Source organism: Solea senegalensis, linkage group LG1 (genome assembly GCF_019176455.1).
Source record: "Solea senegalensis isolate Sse05_10M linkage group LG1, IFAPA_SoseM_1, whole genome shotgun sequence".
Classification (NCBI taxonomy): Eukaryota; Metazoa; Chordata; class Actinopteri; order Pleuronectiformes; family Soleidae; genus Solea; species Solea senegalensis.
In genome coordinates this window covers 20,678,912-20,694,203 of record NC_058021.1, presented here as the reverse complement: position 1 = coordinate 20,694,203, position 15,292 = coordinate 20,678,912, and the positions used below count along the sequence as shown (strand labels likewise).

General features: G+C 43.9%; 1 protein-coding gene across 3 annotated transcripts in view; it reads right to left on the bottom strand.

The window, feature by feature from the left end:
• Positions 1 to 1,915: 1,915 nt before the first annotated feature.
• The window catches only part of kcnq3 (potassium voltage-gated channel, KQT-like subfamily, member 3), a 37,757-nt gene continuing 24,380 nt past the window's right edge, over positions 1,916 to 15,292 (bottom strand). For all 3 annotated transcript variants that reach the window (XM_044026396.1, XM_044026387.1, XM_044026404.1), the window contains 14 exons: positions 13,082 to 13,172; positions 12,545 to 12,671; positions 12,293 to 12,465; positions 11,808 to 11,981; positions 11,262 to 11,372; positions 10,566 to 10,661; positions 9,039 to 9,133; positions 8,487 to 8,513; positions 5,523 to 5,722; positions 5,338 to 5,443; positions 4,424 to 4,555; positions 4,246 to 4,341; positions 4,076 to 4,163; positions 1,916 to 3,173 (listed from right to left, as the gene is read on the bottom strand). In XM_044026396.1, coding sequence (XP_043882331.1) covers positions 2,466 to 3,173; positions 4,076 to 4,163; positions 4,246 to 4,341; positions 4,424 to 4,555; positions 5,338 to 5,443; positions 5,523 to 5,722; positions 8,487 to 8,513; positions 9,039 to 9,133; positions 10,566 to 10,661; positions 11,262 to 11,372; positions 11,808 to 11,981; positions 12,293 to 12,465; positions 12,545 to 12,671; positions 13,082 to 13,172 — 2,224 coding nt within the window. In that variant the 3' untranslated portion in view covers positions 1,916 to 2,465. The remainder of the gene's footprint in view (positions 3,174 to 4,075; positions 4,164 to 4,245; positions 4,342 to 4,423; positions 4,556 to 5,337; positions 5,444 to 5,522; positions 5,723 to 8,486; positions 8,514 to 9,038; positions 9,134 to 10,565; positions 10,662 to 11,261; positions 11,373 to 11,807; positions 11,982 to 12,292; positions 12,466 to 12,544; positions 12,672 to 13,081; positions 13,173 to 15,292) is intronic.

Here is a 15,292-nt window from a genome sequence, read left to right as displayed (position 1 = left end):
TCACTCTCCCACACCAAACCCCATAGAGAAAATCAGTGATTTTAACAACACACCCAGTTGTTGATCCACTGCTGCCTCCACTAAGTTCAAATGTCTTATTTTGTCACTTCAGTTTAAAATCCTTTGTTCAGATTGACCTCAGTGACACAAAGTGACCACACGAGGAAGCAGAGGACCAGCAGCTCCTGTGTCCACACCAGCTAAAATCGCTGATTTTCTCTATGAGGTTTGGTGTGGGAGAGAGAGTTCCCCACATTTTCTTTAAATTATCCAGAATATACAGTAAATTCTCATAAAAAGTTTCCAAAATTCCCCAACAAAAGTTCCCATGGAAAAGTTTCTGGAAATGTACTAGAAAATTGAATCCAGTGTTGTTGTTGACAACACTTAACGCAGAATGATGAGTCATTCTCAGCTTCAGAGGCACAATGAATGAATGAATGAATGAATGACAGCAGGGATCATCATGATCATTTAAAATCCAGAGATAATAGTGAAGAATAATAAGAGTTTAACTGTAATATAAGTTGATAAGTTAGTGAATAAGAATAGAATATAAGTCCTTCATAAATCAGTAAATAAGTGTTTGGTTCACGTCACTAAATCTACTCGTTTTTCTGCTTCCACACCTCGTTTCAACTGAATCTGGACATTTGTTTCCTCCTGCTGGGAGCACCGGGTGGGTCGAGTTTGTAGCGGTTTGTAGGAAGTGTGCTGTAGCCATGGTGTGAGGTTAATGCTGAGGTTAAAAAAAACATGTTTGATTGTTTTTTTAACTATTGACTGTAAGTTTTTTATAACACAGCAAGTCAGTGGCTCTTATTTTGAAAGCCAAGGAAGTCATGTAGTTTGGACAGGAAATTAAATAGTTTGGACAGGAAGTCAAATAGTTTGGAAAGGAAGTTTAACATCGCACAGTGATAAACGTAATTAGTGAATAAAAACATGCTAACACTAACTTTTGTTTTCATATTTTTTCAAAATCCACCTTTTATGTTCAAACATAAACTACAAGAAAACAAATAAATAGCATAGTAACAGCAGGAGAACAGTGCCCCCTGTTGATGGTGAGCTCCACCATGTTGTGTGGGGCAGGAAATGCCACTGTGACTTCCTGTTGAAGCGTGGTGTGGAAGCTGTTCTGTAAACGTCACCTGACTCTGAAGGTGCTTGAACATGCGATAAGTGTGTAATAAGTCAAGTGTAAATATCGCTACATTCCGTATCAGCATCGTCTGACATCTAAAGCTGAAAAAAAAAAACCGTTGCAATCGTCTGCGATTAGTGAGCCTTTGTGTAACCGATCACATACGAGTAGATTTTTCAGTCTTTACGATGATTGCGTTCAGAATAAAAAAAAACCTCTACATTGTTGAAAAGTAGAAAATCATCTGATTTCGTAACCGTGAGAGTGACCGCCCACTTTTAGGCACTATCGCAAACTAAAAAAAAAAATTTGTTCTTCCAGTGTCGCTATGAACAATATTAGCGCTAGCATTAGCCCCACATGACTAGTTATGTTGAGTGTTGTTAACTTGTGATAAATCACAAATTCCTGCTTCAGGAAGTAAATTTACGTAAATTTAAGTACACTACCGGGGCCGTAGAGCTATGTTTGTCAAACTTCATTACGTACGTTTTTAGCTTTAGCATTAGCTCTGGGTAATGCAGAAAACTAAAACTGTACGCGGTTTTTTTTTACGTCCTTGAATTCATGTGTTCATGTGAGGCAGCAGAGATTTAGTCTTTCATATTTTTTGTATGTAAAGTTTTGTCGTGGCGTGAAAACAAAAAAGTGTTGGGGACAGAAATGATGAAACGCGACAGACTCAGACACTCACACGATCATCATCGACGTACAAAACAAACACAAGAGACTTTTGGTTCCACTTTCATGCTCCGATCTTCACCCCCAATGGTGCATCATCATGCAAACCATGCAAAAGAAACAACCAGAACAATGAAAATGTATTCATATAAAAAATAAGTGTTAGAAAATGGCATAGCAAGTATATGTTTCCCATTCAATCTCTTGTTTTTCTGTTTCCTGATATCCTGAACTTCGCAGTGTCTACACTAAAAATCGCATGCATCACATGCAGTGCGGTTGGCTTTGCGGCGATAAAGCTTTTGGGTGTATATTATATGTAGATTAATGTTCTTTTTCATTTCAGCTAAATCTTTTTCTGAAGAGTGCACTGTACAGAGTTTTACTTTATAAACGTCTGGATTCCCTTTGTCGCGGGGCATCTCCACACCATGGCTCTCTGTCTGGACTGTGGTTGGTTGATGAGATCGGCAGTGGCCTCTGGAGGTCGTTGACCTGGTGTCGTCGTGGTGGATTAGACCCATCTGAGTGGTTTGGTACAGAGATGTGGCTTTGACCCAAACTGGTTTAGAGGCATGGGCTGGATTTAAAGGTCTTAACTCAGAGTCTTGGATCCCTGTGTGACCACACCCTCACCTCATGGTGGCGTGGTCCACACAGCGTCGCCAAATCCCTCTCCTGTGGAGGAGAGGGGCAGGGGCCCCCCGCTGGGGGTGAAGGGGTCTGTGTCAGTATCTGTCTCCCCCTCCGCCAAGTAGCTCGGCCTGGGTCTTGTCCAGGTACTGTCCCCAGTCACTACCTTGGCCCCCGTTGACAGGTCCTCCCCTTCCTCCCCCTCCCGCTCCCCAGAGATGCTGAAGCCGCTCGGTGAGCGCTCGAGCTCCTCGTGATTCACCGACAGCATGGAAAGAGGTGAGTCAGCCCCTCGCCCCCCTGTGGTCCTGCCCAGCCCCACCGACAAGTCTTGCAGGGAGCTGATTGGCAAAACGGTAGGACGCTCCGTGTAGGTGGGTATGGCAGCCGGAGGGTTGTGCTGGTAGAAGTGTGAGTGCGGCGGTTGATGATCTGGAGGTACGCGACCTCCTCCTAAGCCCAGAACATCTCCACCCCCTCTTCCACCCCGACCGTAATATGGATTCAACTTGCTGACCAGTGGTACCTGATACGCCATGTGAGGGAATGCCTCAGTGTAGTCCAAGAAAACCCGCCTGATCTCACCGCTCTCCGTCGGATCGCAGGTCTCCAGTGTCATGTGTGCAGTGCCGGCTGAGTCCACCTGCAGGTGCTCAGTGTGCTGGATGTGCATGTCCACCAGGAAGTCCAACTTCTTCTCCATGTCCTCCACCTGAGACAGAACAGACTCTCAAACAGGAGCTCCAGATAATGTCCAAAGAGTTGGTTGACAAAACACATGTTGTCTGAGTGAAAAGAGTTCACAACAGCGGGAGAACCTCTGGAGCACCCATGTGAGGGGGAGGAGCCTGGGTTGAGGATTGTCCAGAGTTTCTGCAGCTGTGTTCTCACATGACCTCACTTTCAGACATTATCCGGAGCTTAGACAAGGGAACAGGAAAAGTTCCTGAAAATACCCAGAACGACTGCTACGTACATTTGCGTTCACAAATACAGATCCTTGACAATGAGGATGTCGGGACTTCAGTCCAGGTCTGAAAGCAGCTTTAAACAGAGGACTCACAACACAGAACACACACAATGCCCATTCATTTTTAATGTGGCAAAACCATCCTGTTGCAGAACTGCATTGTGGGTCTGCGTGTGGTAAAGGTTGAGCTTTTTAACACGGCAGTGTGAAAACCCGTCACTCAATCAGTGCTCTATTTAAATTTAAAAAAAAATTTGCCGGAAGGTTGTAGGACAATTTGCAGTCTAGTGTTAGCACGACTCGCTGTGAAAGACCTCACAGATATTAAAAAATCTACTTACTGTGGACATAAAGATTCAAGGGAGGGCTGTCCCAGCATAAAAAATGTGGGTGGAACTTAAAGTGGGCGGAACTACAAGTGATTTGGACAACTTGAAGTTCCCGCGCACTGTGACCTAACTTTAACACAACACTTTTTTGTTCTGTTTTAATTCTTTTATTTTGCTGATATTTATCTCATGTGGTTCTGTGTGATTTGGAGAACTTTGGAAAATTGTGCTTGAGTAAAAGCAAAGCCATCAAAAGTTTAACTTTGAATAAAATGTTGTTTTTGTCCCACGTGTCAGAACATGTGAAGTTCTGACCTGTCTCTCCACCCTGACAAATCTACCCATCATGCTTTGGTCGTCGGTGTCTGGCATGGAAGCAGCTTTGGCGATGTAGGTCTCGTGCCTGGAACACAGGGACACTGAGTGGACGTGCACAGCACAAACTTTTATTTGCACCAACAATTAGAATGAGTGGGTGACAGTACCTGGGCGACTGATTTGGCGGGTATGTGAAAGGCGTTTTTTGCGTTTTCTTGTGTTTCGGGGTGAGGGGGGGTCCAGGGGCAAGGATCATGTCGATCCTTTAAGGAAAAGAAAAACTGGATGAGCTGGAGTGAGAGGAAAGCTTTGATTGGTTCAGACAGACCGTGCGGTACCGCTGACCTCGTCTGGAGGTATTTAATCCTGCAGAGCATGTCCAGGTGTCCGGCAGAATATTGCTCGATCACGTCCTTCACATCATAAGGCCTCAGAGTTTCCTTAAACCGCTTCTTGTTCAGGAGGAACTGCATGATCCTGTGAGACGTAGAGTTCACGTTAGTCTTACAAGAATAATCCTCAACCACCAATAATTCTTCTGTAGTTATGATTTTCTCCCAAAAAATATAGCAACTGTACACCCTGAAGGTTACTAAAGGTGTACTTTATGTAGCCAGTGGGTGGCGCCATGGACCGCTAACATGATTTAGGGAAATGATGATGAAATGAGATTCAGGCTTTTTTTGGAGCGTTTAGAAGCACATCTGCACACAGTATGGCCCGAGTGTAAGGAAGATCGGAGGTCCATCAGCTCCTCCTGGAAGATCCACTGCAACCAGATTGAGTTAAAGTCATTCCTCAAGCTTTTTCTACATCTGCTATGATCTTAAACTGGAGCAATCAACTGAGTGAAGCACCTACACTGCATTCTTTAAGTTTGCGAGCTCACATAGAAACTATGCTGAACATGATCCTCACTCATCAGCTGTAGACAACTGGACTTGGACCTTTGCTGCTTAGTTCAGAACTGAAGAAGCCTCTTGGATCAGATGTGAAACATCTTCAAACTTAACTCAACCGAGTCCAGTTGCCTCCAGCCGACTCCTGAAGATGAAGTGAGAACCTTCACAGACATTTGCTCAAACATATACAGATATAGAGAAGTATCTGTATAGAAGAGAAGTATTCTCTGTATACTTCTCTGTGGTATACAGAGAAGAATATGAAGAACCATGTGTCTGTTTTGACGGAACTGTCGGAAATACTCCAAAGATGCTGCTTTTCGTTTGAGATGTTTTAAATGAAACCCAGTTCCTGACCTGACTGCCCTGATGACCAGCTTCAGTGTGGGGATCATCTCCTCCAGGAACACTTCTGGAGGGAAGCCCCGCTCCTCTAAGGCTGGATCAGCCAGAGCTCCGGCATCTGACACAAAACCAGAAACCACATCAGAAGAAAATAAGACAGATTTCTTTACCATTTTTAATAAATGTAAAACTCGTACCTTCAGAGCTCTGGCGGAGTGTGTAGGCCTTCATGCGGAAGGCGGTGCGGAAGCGTTCGCGGTTACTGAAGCCGGCAGGTTTGGGCTCCTTTGAGGGACTTTCCTCGATGGACTCGGCGTGACCTGTTAGCTTCCTGCTCGATCCAGCTGATAGTCTGGCATTAGGAAGGCGAACGCGCTCGAGTAAACTCAGCTTTTGGCTAAAAAAAGGACAAAAAACAGCAAAAGTGTTAATATTATCAGAGGAAAGAGGAAGACGTGATCAAACGTTAACAAGAAGACACTGGACCACCATGAAAAGAACATTAATCTGGCCGTGTTGGAAAATTAAATCATATAAACATCAAAAGACCTAACGTACAAATCTAAATGTTAAATATAATTAAGCAGCGAGTGTAGGCGTAGGCGTAGCTGATCACCTCTGACGACGTCGCTGCTATAAATACTATAAATACTAATAAACCATAAATACATGACATCTTAATACACAGACCACATGTTTGAATTCTAAATAACTAATTTCTCGCCACAAATGATCTTAAAACTTTGTTTGGGACACAGACAAATATCTATTTCAGGTTTATATTTGTATTCTGTGCTGCTGTGTTCCGGTGAAATGCACTCGTGTGCACTGACAGGCATGGGGTATTTGCATATATTCTAAATATTTAGCTTTAAATTTAATATTTAACAAGTGAAGAAAGAGAAGTATGATTGAATTTATACAAACGGCAAAACTTTACCCAAACCAGTGGGAACTATGCAGGATTTTGACCAGAATTTAACAGCTTCAGAGTCTTTGTGATGGTTAAGTGTCTCCACTGCCCCCTACTGTCTGTTACCGGAAAACCAGCAGCCTCAGGATCAGAACTATTGTCGGTTGTCGTGGGTCAAAAGGATCGCATTTTTGAGGAAGTCAACATTCCTCAACAAAATGTCACGCAAATCATGAACTCTCGCAGAATCAAAAGAGGTGTGGCCATGGCAACCTTCGGAACAGTGGTGAATTGCGATCATTCACTAAAGAAACAGGAAGTGTCACTGTAACTTATCCGTACATCTGCTAAAAACTTTCTGCGTCAGATATGGAACTAGTGATGGGAAGTTCGACTCTTCTTACTGACTCGGATCTTTTACTCTCAGACAGTAAATTGAACTAATCTTTTTTTGAGTCATTTCGTTCATTTTTACAGTGGTTGGCGCTGTATCCCTCTTGTGGGCGTTGTAAAAAAAGACCTCGGTTCTCAAACACTTAACATGCTTTGCTTCAGCTGACAAAGTATAATACACAAAATGCCACAAGCAATTCAAACCATATGAAACCCTAGGAAAGCAAATACACACCTCAATAAAGTGACAAGTGTCCTGTATCCTCTCTGCCATTGTTTAACAGCACGACAGTGACTAGGTAGCTGTCACGTGACCTGAGGACGGACGCTCGCTCAGTTGAGTGAATCCTGAACTAATCATTTCTGTTTCCTTCCCTGCTGAGCTTATGCAGCTGCCTGCTATCGTGTGGTGAAGGAAGGTACTGCATGAAAATGAACAAATCACTCACTGAGATGACTCATTACTCCCGAGTCATATAAAAGATTAGTTCATTTTGAACGAAACGTTCACGAACGACACATCACTATACGGAACGCGGCCAGATCACGTGGACACATGGAAACTGAGCCAAGGGCATAGCGCCACCTGCTGGCAGGGTGGCTTTTTTTAACAAACAAAGATCACGGTCTTCTATAAGAATCCCCCGTCTTGTTTCAGCTTTTCCTCACAGACGAGACAAAGTCCCAGTCGTCAGCATTTCTGTTATTGTCCGACAAAGACGAGCGATCACAGGTCAGAGAAGACGCCTGTGGGTTTTAGAGGCAGAGAAACCGGAGCCCACAGCTGCCACCGCAAGGCCTGTGAACCCCGCAGTGTTCTCAGAGACTTCGCTCCCACAGCCGACGCACAATACCAGTCTACCTGTCGCCGTGGAGACAGAACTGAGACATAGATTACTGCACTGAGAGAATGTCTCTGTGATCAGACACGATTATCCCCAGGTTCTCTGTAAACCAGGCAACACAGGGACAGCGAGGACAACAAGGACAACAAGGACAACGAGGACAACGAGGACAACGAGGATCCTTATCTGCCATGGCTCAGGTTTCCCAGGTAACACACACACACACACACAAACACACATTCTCACACTGCTTACTCACTGAGGACACTCAGAAACATACAGTAATTACCCCATTAACCCTAAGAACCTAACTCTAACCTTTGACCCAGTGGTTCCCAAAGTCTGGGTCAGGATCCACATTTGGGTCGTGGAAGATTGTTTTCCGGTCCCTAAACACATTTTCCGATGTTTCCTCATCTGCAAGTTTAAAGTTTTCATTTATTCACTAAATGTGAAATATGAGGACGACTGGTCCTGAACACACACATACACACACACACACGTTTTCACCTGCAGTGACAACAGTGAAGGATTCATTCTTTCTTATCTTAGATAAAGCTAAAGTATAAAGATAAAGTTATTAGCAGGTATAACTTTACACCTGCTAATAACTTCCTTACCATGAAGGTCACACACACACACACGCACGCACGCACACACACACACACACACACTTTTTAAAGTCACATGACGGAGAAATCATCAAACTCAGAGCGTCTAATGTCTCTGAACTGTCATTCATAATTGAAACATAACTAATGGACTCACTAATAGGTTTCTATTTCTATAACACTGACATCACCCAGGCTGTGTGTGCGCGTGTGCGTGTGTGTACACATGCGTGTGATTAAAGAGCGACACATGAGGAGGTCGTCTCATGTCATCGTTCACATATTTACTGCAGCCATTAGCGCCTGAGATTTATTCTGCGCTTGATTTAATGTCGGAAACCGTTTGAAGGCAAGCTTGAGAATATTCTGGGATGAGTGAGGTCATCGTGTGGGACCCACCTCGCCATGACCTCCAGGTGATCCTTCCTGTGGACGAGATGCACAGTTAACATTAAACACTGCGGTGAGTGGGTGTGGAAAAATTCAATCCGTACACATGCGTACATAATGTCAAGAGGGACAAAAAAAGTCAATGGGACCCTCCCAACAGGGAGGTGCCCATTTTGGATCAAAATGGACCAAAGTCCATAGCGTAAATCAGTGATTTTAGCTGCTGGTCCTCTGCTGCCTCGTATGGTCACTTTGTGTCACTGCAATAAATCTGAACTCCTGTTGGAAAAGTCTGTCTGACAGTGAGATAAAGACGTGATCATGTGACATAGACATCGTAGAAACTGAAACTGACGCAGACGTCTTTTGTAAAGTGGTTAAAATGTGTTTTTCTGTCCCTTTCACTGGTTTTCACTCGAGTGTTTGCAGCACTTTAAATATGATTAGTTGTTACAGCAGCCAAAGGAGATCAAACATGCTCTAAAATGAGCAATAAATAATAAAAAACAAAGTAATATAAGATCGAAGTGAAGAGAAATCTAATGTTCGTGGTGACGTTACCTGATACAGGGGAAAGAGATGACCGTTTCATAAAATCTCCACGTGGCGATGAGGTCTTCTCTGAGTGGATTGGTGGAATAATATCTCCACGCAGACTTCAGAGTTCAGAAGAGAAAAATCATCTCAGATTAAACAACAACAATTAAAGAGTAACTAAACCACTTTTTTCAGGTTCAAATTATAAGGTTATCTAGTCAGTGGTGGGCTGTCAACAATATCAAGAAAGTATTAGTATTATCATTATTATTTTTTTTTTTATATATTTTTTTTTAATAATCAAATTAATGTGTGTCTGAACATGTCTGAATTCAATTAGTTTTTCAGTATGTTATGATTATATTTCCAGAAAGAATATGGATATTTTTTGTGAAACTGAGCTGGATTTTCCCGGATGTCATTAAACGCATCATAGCTCCATGGAGCTGCTCTAATAGTATTGCTGGCCTTTTGTTGAAGCTGTCATTTCCTATTTGGTTATAAGTTTGACTGACGTGTGTCGTCAGCCAATCAAAATGTGATATCATAGTGACAGAACTCCCCAGGCCCAGCGACGTGTCTGGCGCTAGCCCCCGCTGTTGTCGTCAACGACGTTTGAACCTGTGGCGGGTTTTGAAGTAAGCTATGATCACTGCATTAACACCACCGATCCATCATGTTTCTGATCTCCTTCGTGTGCACTTTTTATGGCGATCGTTTGGAGAAAAGAAGGAAATGATTTCAAGAGGAAGACCTACACCGAAGGGGTACATGATTTCTGGTAGTTGGAGTGTTAATGATAAATGTATAACATGTTTTAGAAGTGGTGAGGACAAAACTGTTGATCTTAAATAGTGCTGGGGACGTGTTCCGCCGCGAAGCTGACGCCTATGCTTATGTGGAAGCTTGTTTTTGTGTCATATAGTGGTTTGTGAAATTACGGTTGCTGAGTGACTTAATCGAAGATGTGGTGGTAATGATGCAGTATCCTATAGATGCGCAGTGGTGTGCGTGTGCGCTATGGTTGTTGCAGATCAACTGTCTTGTGAATATAGTGCATAATAGTGTGTTTTGTATGTGGTTGTGTTTGTGCATGTTTTTTTTTTTTACTGAAGGCCCTGACTGAAACCCCACGGTACGCTACTGTATCTAGTAATATTATTATTGACTGATCCAGGTCCAACTCCTGGTAGTTTTGTGTAAAGTATTTGAATGATGTATTTTGTGTTAAATGTGGGTATGTACGGCCTTCTCTGGATAAACTCCTCCCATTACAGATGAATTTTCCTATTAGCTGACTCTTCCCAGCACTCATAGTTCTGGCGGCTAACACAGCAGAGCACCATAAATTCAGGGGAATTCAACGAGCAGGAGAGGACGTAGGAAAATAAAACATCCGGTTTACTTTTCAGAATAAAAGGGCTAGGGTTAGTACTTCACTTTACTACATCACAGAGAGTCCTCGCGTTGCAGCGCGCGCCTGTTTATTTCCCTGCCCACTTTTTGTGGGCGGAGTCAGCTTCAGAACAGGGTTTAGTTAAGAAGTCTCACCTGGATGAGTCCGGCTGCTGGATGTCTGCGCTTCTCAAAGTGCTTCTGTCTGTGCTGCTCCTGGACCTTCAGAGCCAGACCTGATCCCAGAATCCCCTGCAGCCAGAAACACAGTCAGAACCAGGACCAGCTCGCAGGACACACCTCCTCTGTCTACTGTCCTCTGTCTACTGTCCTCTGCCTCCAGTCCTCTGTCCTCTGCCTCCTGTATCCTGTCCTATGCCTCCTGTCTCCTATCTTCCTATCTGCCTCCTGTCTGTCCTCTGCCTCCTGTCTTCTGTCCTCTGCCTCCTGTCTTCTGTCCTCTGCCTCCTGTCTTCTGTCCTCTGTCCCCTCGGTGTCAGATTATCAGTGAAACTACAAGTATGACACTAACCCTGTGAGGTCAAAGGTCACCAGGGAGGCAGGGCAAGGAGCTGTCAATCACGACTGCACTTAGACAGAAACAAAAAGAAAAGAAAAGAAAGAAGGAAGGACACTAAGAGGACAGTATGGACTGTCTATCCTTCTCCTATTGGTCACATGTGTCATGTGACACAGGAGCCGGTCACATGACCATGGGCTGATCTGTAAAACCTAATGAAACATATACACAAAGAAATTCAGCACATTTTGTTGTGGGGGACCCAAAAACAGATCTCCTGTGTCCCGACCCAGCCTTTGGGAACCTCAGGCATTCAGAGGACGTGGACTCACTGCAGGCAACGCGAAGAAGGACACGCCAATCAGAGCGAAGGTTCCAGCCAACAGTCGCCCCGCCCACGTCTTTGGTGTCTTGTCCCCGTAGCCGATGGTTGTCAAGGTGATCTGCAGAGAGGACAGAGACAGTGTGTGTGTGCTCTCCACGTCCATGTCTTACAGCGTCATCATCATGGACCATGTGGTTTAACAAGCTGCAGCCAGACCATAATACACACACACACACACGGTCAGAACCTGAGGACAAAGTTGTGATCATAGATTCTTTCAGACTCTCGGGTCAGAACCTCATGACAGTGATTTATCGTCCTTTAAACATTTGAATTTACAAGAATAAAACACTAACACTGTTGTAGTGTAGTGAATCAGAGCAACTTTATCCTCCATTTATTCTACTTTTCTTCTCCATTTGAGTCAAATTAGGCGTTTAAATATTTATCTTTAAAACCAGTTTCTGTAATTTTCCAGCTTCTTAAATGTGAATATTTTCACCAAACACAGATTTATTTGTGGATTAACGTAACGTAACAAAGTGTCACATACCAGCCCCCACCAGAGGGCGTCGGCGTACGTGTCAAAGTCCTGCTTTTTGGGCTCGGCGGTGGGGTCGTCCTGGTTGGACACATCCACGGAGACATCGTCCTTCTCCACCAGGTAAACCAGGAAAGACGCGAGGATCAGAGACAGGAAGCCGATGTACCAGGCTGTGATCAGCTCCTGCACCGACGCAAACACACCACACAGTGCTTAAACTTTTACTTAGCTGACTTGCTAACATTAGCTAATCAACCCTTAAGTTACTGCTAACTTATGTTTTTACAGGGACCATTACATTGCTAATTAGCGAACGTTAGCTCATCATTGCTGATGTTAGAGACAACTTTATTTTGAAAGGGACATAACATCTAGCTTTTATTTCGGTAATTTGACAATATTGACAATAGTGTTGTAACATCAGCTTTTATTTTGGTAATTTTATCTCAGAATGCGATGCTCAGAGCAGGAAGTTTATTTTGAAACAGTCGTACTTTACTGTGTGCGTAGATCGCAGAGCCCAGCAGTTTCCAGGTCCCGCCTCTTCGGTCCATGCGCAGCATGCGCAGTATCTGCAGGAAGCGCAGGCTGCGCAGCGATGTGGCTAACACGTTGCCCTGGTTACGCACGGCGATGACGGGCACCGAGGCAATCAGCACGAAGATGTCTGCGACAGAGCAGACGAGGGCGGAGTCAAACATGTTCACGTCAGGAGACGATGAAGACGTTTAATCTCAGATTCTCACCTAAGATACAGAGAGGTTTACGGGCGAACTTGAGTCGTCCTCTCAGTCCTTTGTAACGACAACAACATCCTGCCGCCCAGATCCTCAATGCAAACTCTGCTCCGAAGATGAAGATGGCAAAGGTTTCCTGAAAAAGAGAGAAGATACAAAAAATGTATGTAAATGAAACTTTGTATTAGTCCACCATGTTTATTGTTTTTACTTTGTAAACGTCAGTTTACATTTCTATGATATCTCATGTCTTTATCTCACTGTTTTTCCAACAGGAAATTGAAGTTTGTAAACACTCATTCTCCCACACCAAAGAGAGAAGATCAGTGATTTTAGCTGAAAGGGACACAGGCGCTGCTGGTCCTCTGCTGCCTCGTGTGGACACAGTGATGGAGGCAGCAGAGGACCAGCAGCTACTGTGTCCCCGCAGCTAAAATCACTGATCTTCTCTCTGGGGTTTGGTGCGGGAGAGAAAAAACCCTGAACTATTCCTTTAACAGGTTAAAGCTTTATTAATAATGTAGAAAACATATGATTGGTTCTCACCAGAATAACGAGCCAGTGAGCAGAATCCTTCTCATGTTCTCTGAACGTGGTCAAAACGGCCAGAATCAAACACCCGAGGACGATTAAAAAGCTGCAGAGACAAAAACAACGACAGCACGAATCATGATTCCACTGCAGCAGGTTTGTGTGTGTGAAAGAGGAAATAAAAGAAATCATAATCATGAGGGCAGAAACATTCAAATCTGACGTGCAGTGTTGTTTCCCCACCACTAGAGGGAGATGCATGTCCACTGCAGCTTTTATTAACGCAGAGAAGGTGAAATAATTCATGTGAGCTTTATAAAATAACAAAAGTCTTTATCATGTTGATGATGTAAAACAAAGTTACAAACGTCCTCAGTATGTGTTTAATGTCATGTTTTTAAATCCTCGTGTTTCTCTCCAAACTCTGACACCAGCTTCTTCACTGGGTGTGTGTCAGATTAACTGCTGCACACAGGAAGTCAGAGACAACTCATATCTGCAGTGAAGGAGAAACCAAGTGCTCTCTTTCCACATCATTAACAAATGTTTCCTCTCAGTCAACTAAAAAAACAACAGAACAATAAAAACCTGTCTTTTAATTAAAATAGTCTCTGAGAACAGATTATAATCCAGACGAGACTGTCACTCGCTCCCAGCGTCTGTGAACAGGATTTATTACGACATCGGAGTTTAACGGAGGAAGAAGAAGAGACAAAAACACAGAGACACACAAGAGACACACAGAGTGTGTCAGTGACAAACCATGAAAACTAAACATTTAAATAAGGAAACGTTTGTAAACTCACTCTCTCACACCAAACACCACAGACAAGATCAGTGAGTTCAGCTCACAGATCCTCTGCTGCCTCGTGTGGTCACTTTGTGTCACTGAGGTCAATCTGAACAAAGGATTTTGAAAGCTGACAAAATGAGACGTTTGAACTTAGTGATGGAGGCAGCAGTGTGTGTGTGTGTGTGTGTGTTAAAATCACAGGTTTTCTCTGTGGACTTTGGTGTGAGAGAGTGAGTGTTTACAAACTTTGCTGTCTGACAGTGAGATAAAGACATGATCATGTTTTTCAGCCAGGTTTTCACAGACTCTTGTGTTTAATGATGAACTCTCGAACTCTCTGTGGAAAATAACAATCATGCTGAATTTGTACACTGGACGTCCAGAGAGCAGCAACCCCTGTGACCACCCCAGTCATTCATGGTTGTTGTGTTGCCATTCAGCAGCTTCAGGTTGTGAAGTTACATCATTCACCTGCAGGACAACTATTGTTGTTACATGTCGCCGTGGTTACGTCAATCACACTGTGTGTTTTACACCAGACTTCCTGTTTCACCTCAAAGTTACTTAAAGGATGGAGTGAGACAGAGAGAGACAGACAGACAGGGAGAGACAGAGAGAGACAGACAGACAGACAGAGACAGACAGAGAGAGAGAGAGAGAGACAGACAGACAGAGAGAGAGACAGACAGAGAGAATCCTGCAGGACATCGATGTAAACTCGATATGATGTTGCAGATACTGATCTGCAACACACGCAGCTTCCTGCCCTCAGCTATTCTGTTTAATTAGACACACGCACACACACACACACATGCACACACACATTCACACACCACACACACGCACACACACACGCACACACACACAAGCACACACACACGCAGTAAAACTAATGTTGTTGTCATCTACCAGGCCCATTGGGACACTTCTTGGAGGAACTAGATGTCCTCCTCTCAAACATCCCAGAAAATGGCCCACCACTTGTTCTTCTAGGCGACTTCAACATCCAGTCAGAGAAGTCATCCGATCTACTTCTTCTACTTTCCTCTCTTTCTCTCTCACTTGCTCCTTCTCCACCAACTCACAAAGCTGGCAACCACCTCGACCTCATCTTCACCAGAAACTGCTCCACCTCCGACCTCACGGTAACTCCACTTCATGTCTCTGATCATTTCTTCATATCCTACTCTCTCCCACTCTTCCAATCTGATGGTCTCATCTCATCAGATATTGCACTTGTCCGTCGTAACATTCGCTCTCTCTCTCCCTCCTCTCCGTCCTCAACTCTTCTATCAGCACTTCCTTCAGCTGACTCCTTCTCCCTCATGCATCCCAACTCTGCCACAGACACCTTCCTCTCTACTCTGTCCTCCTCTCTTGACTCTCTCTGTCCTCTTCTATCAGACTAAATTTCAATCCTCTTTCTCTAACCC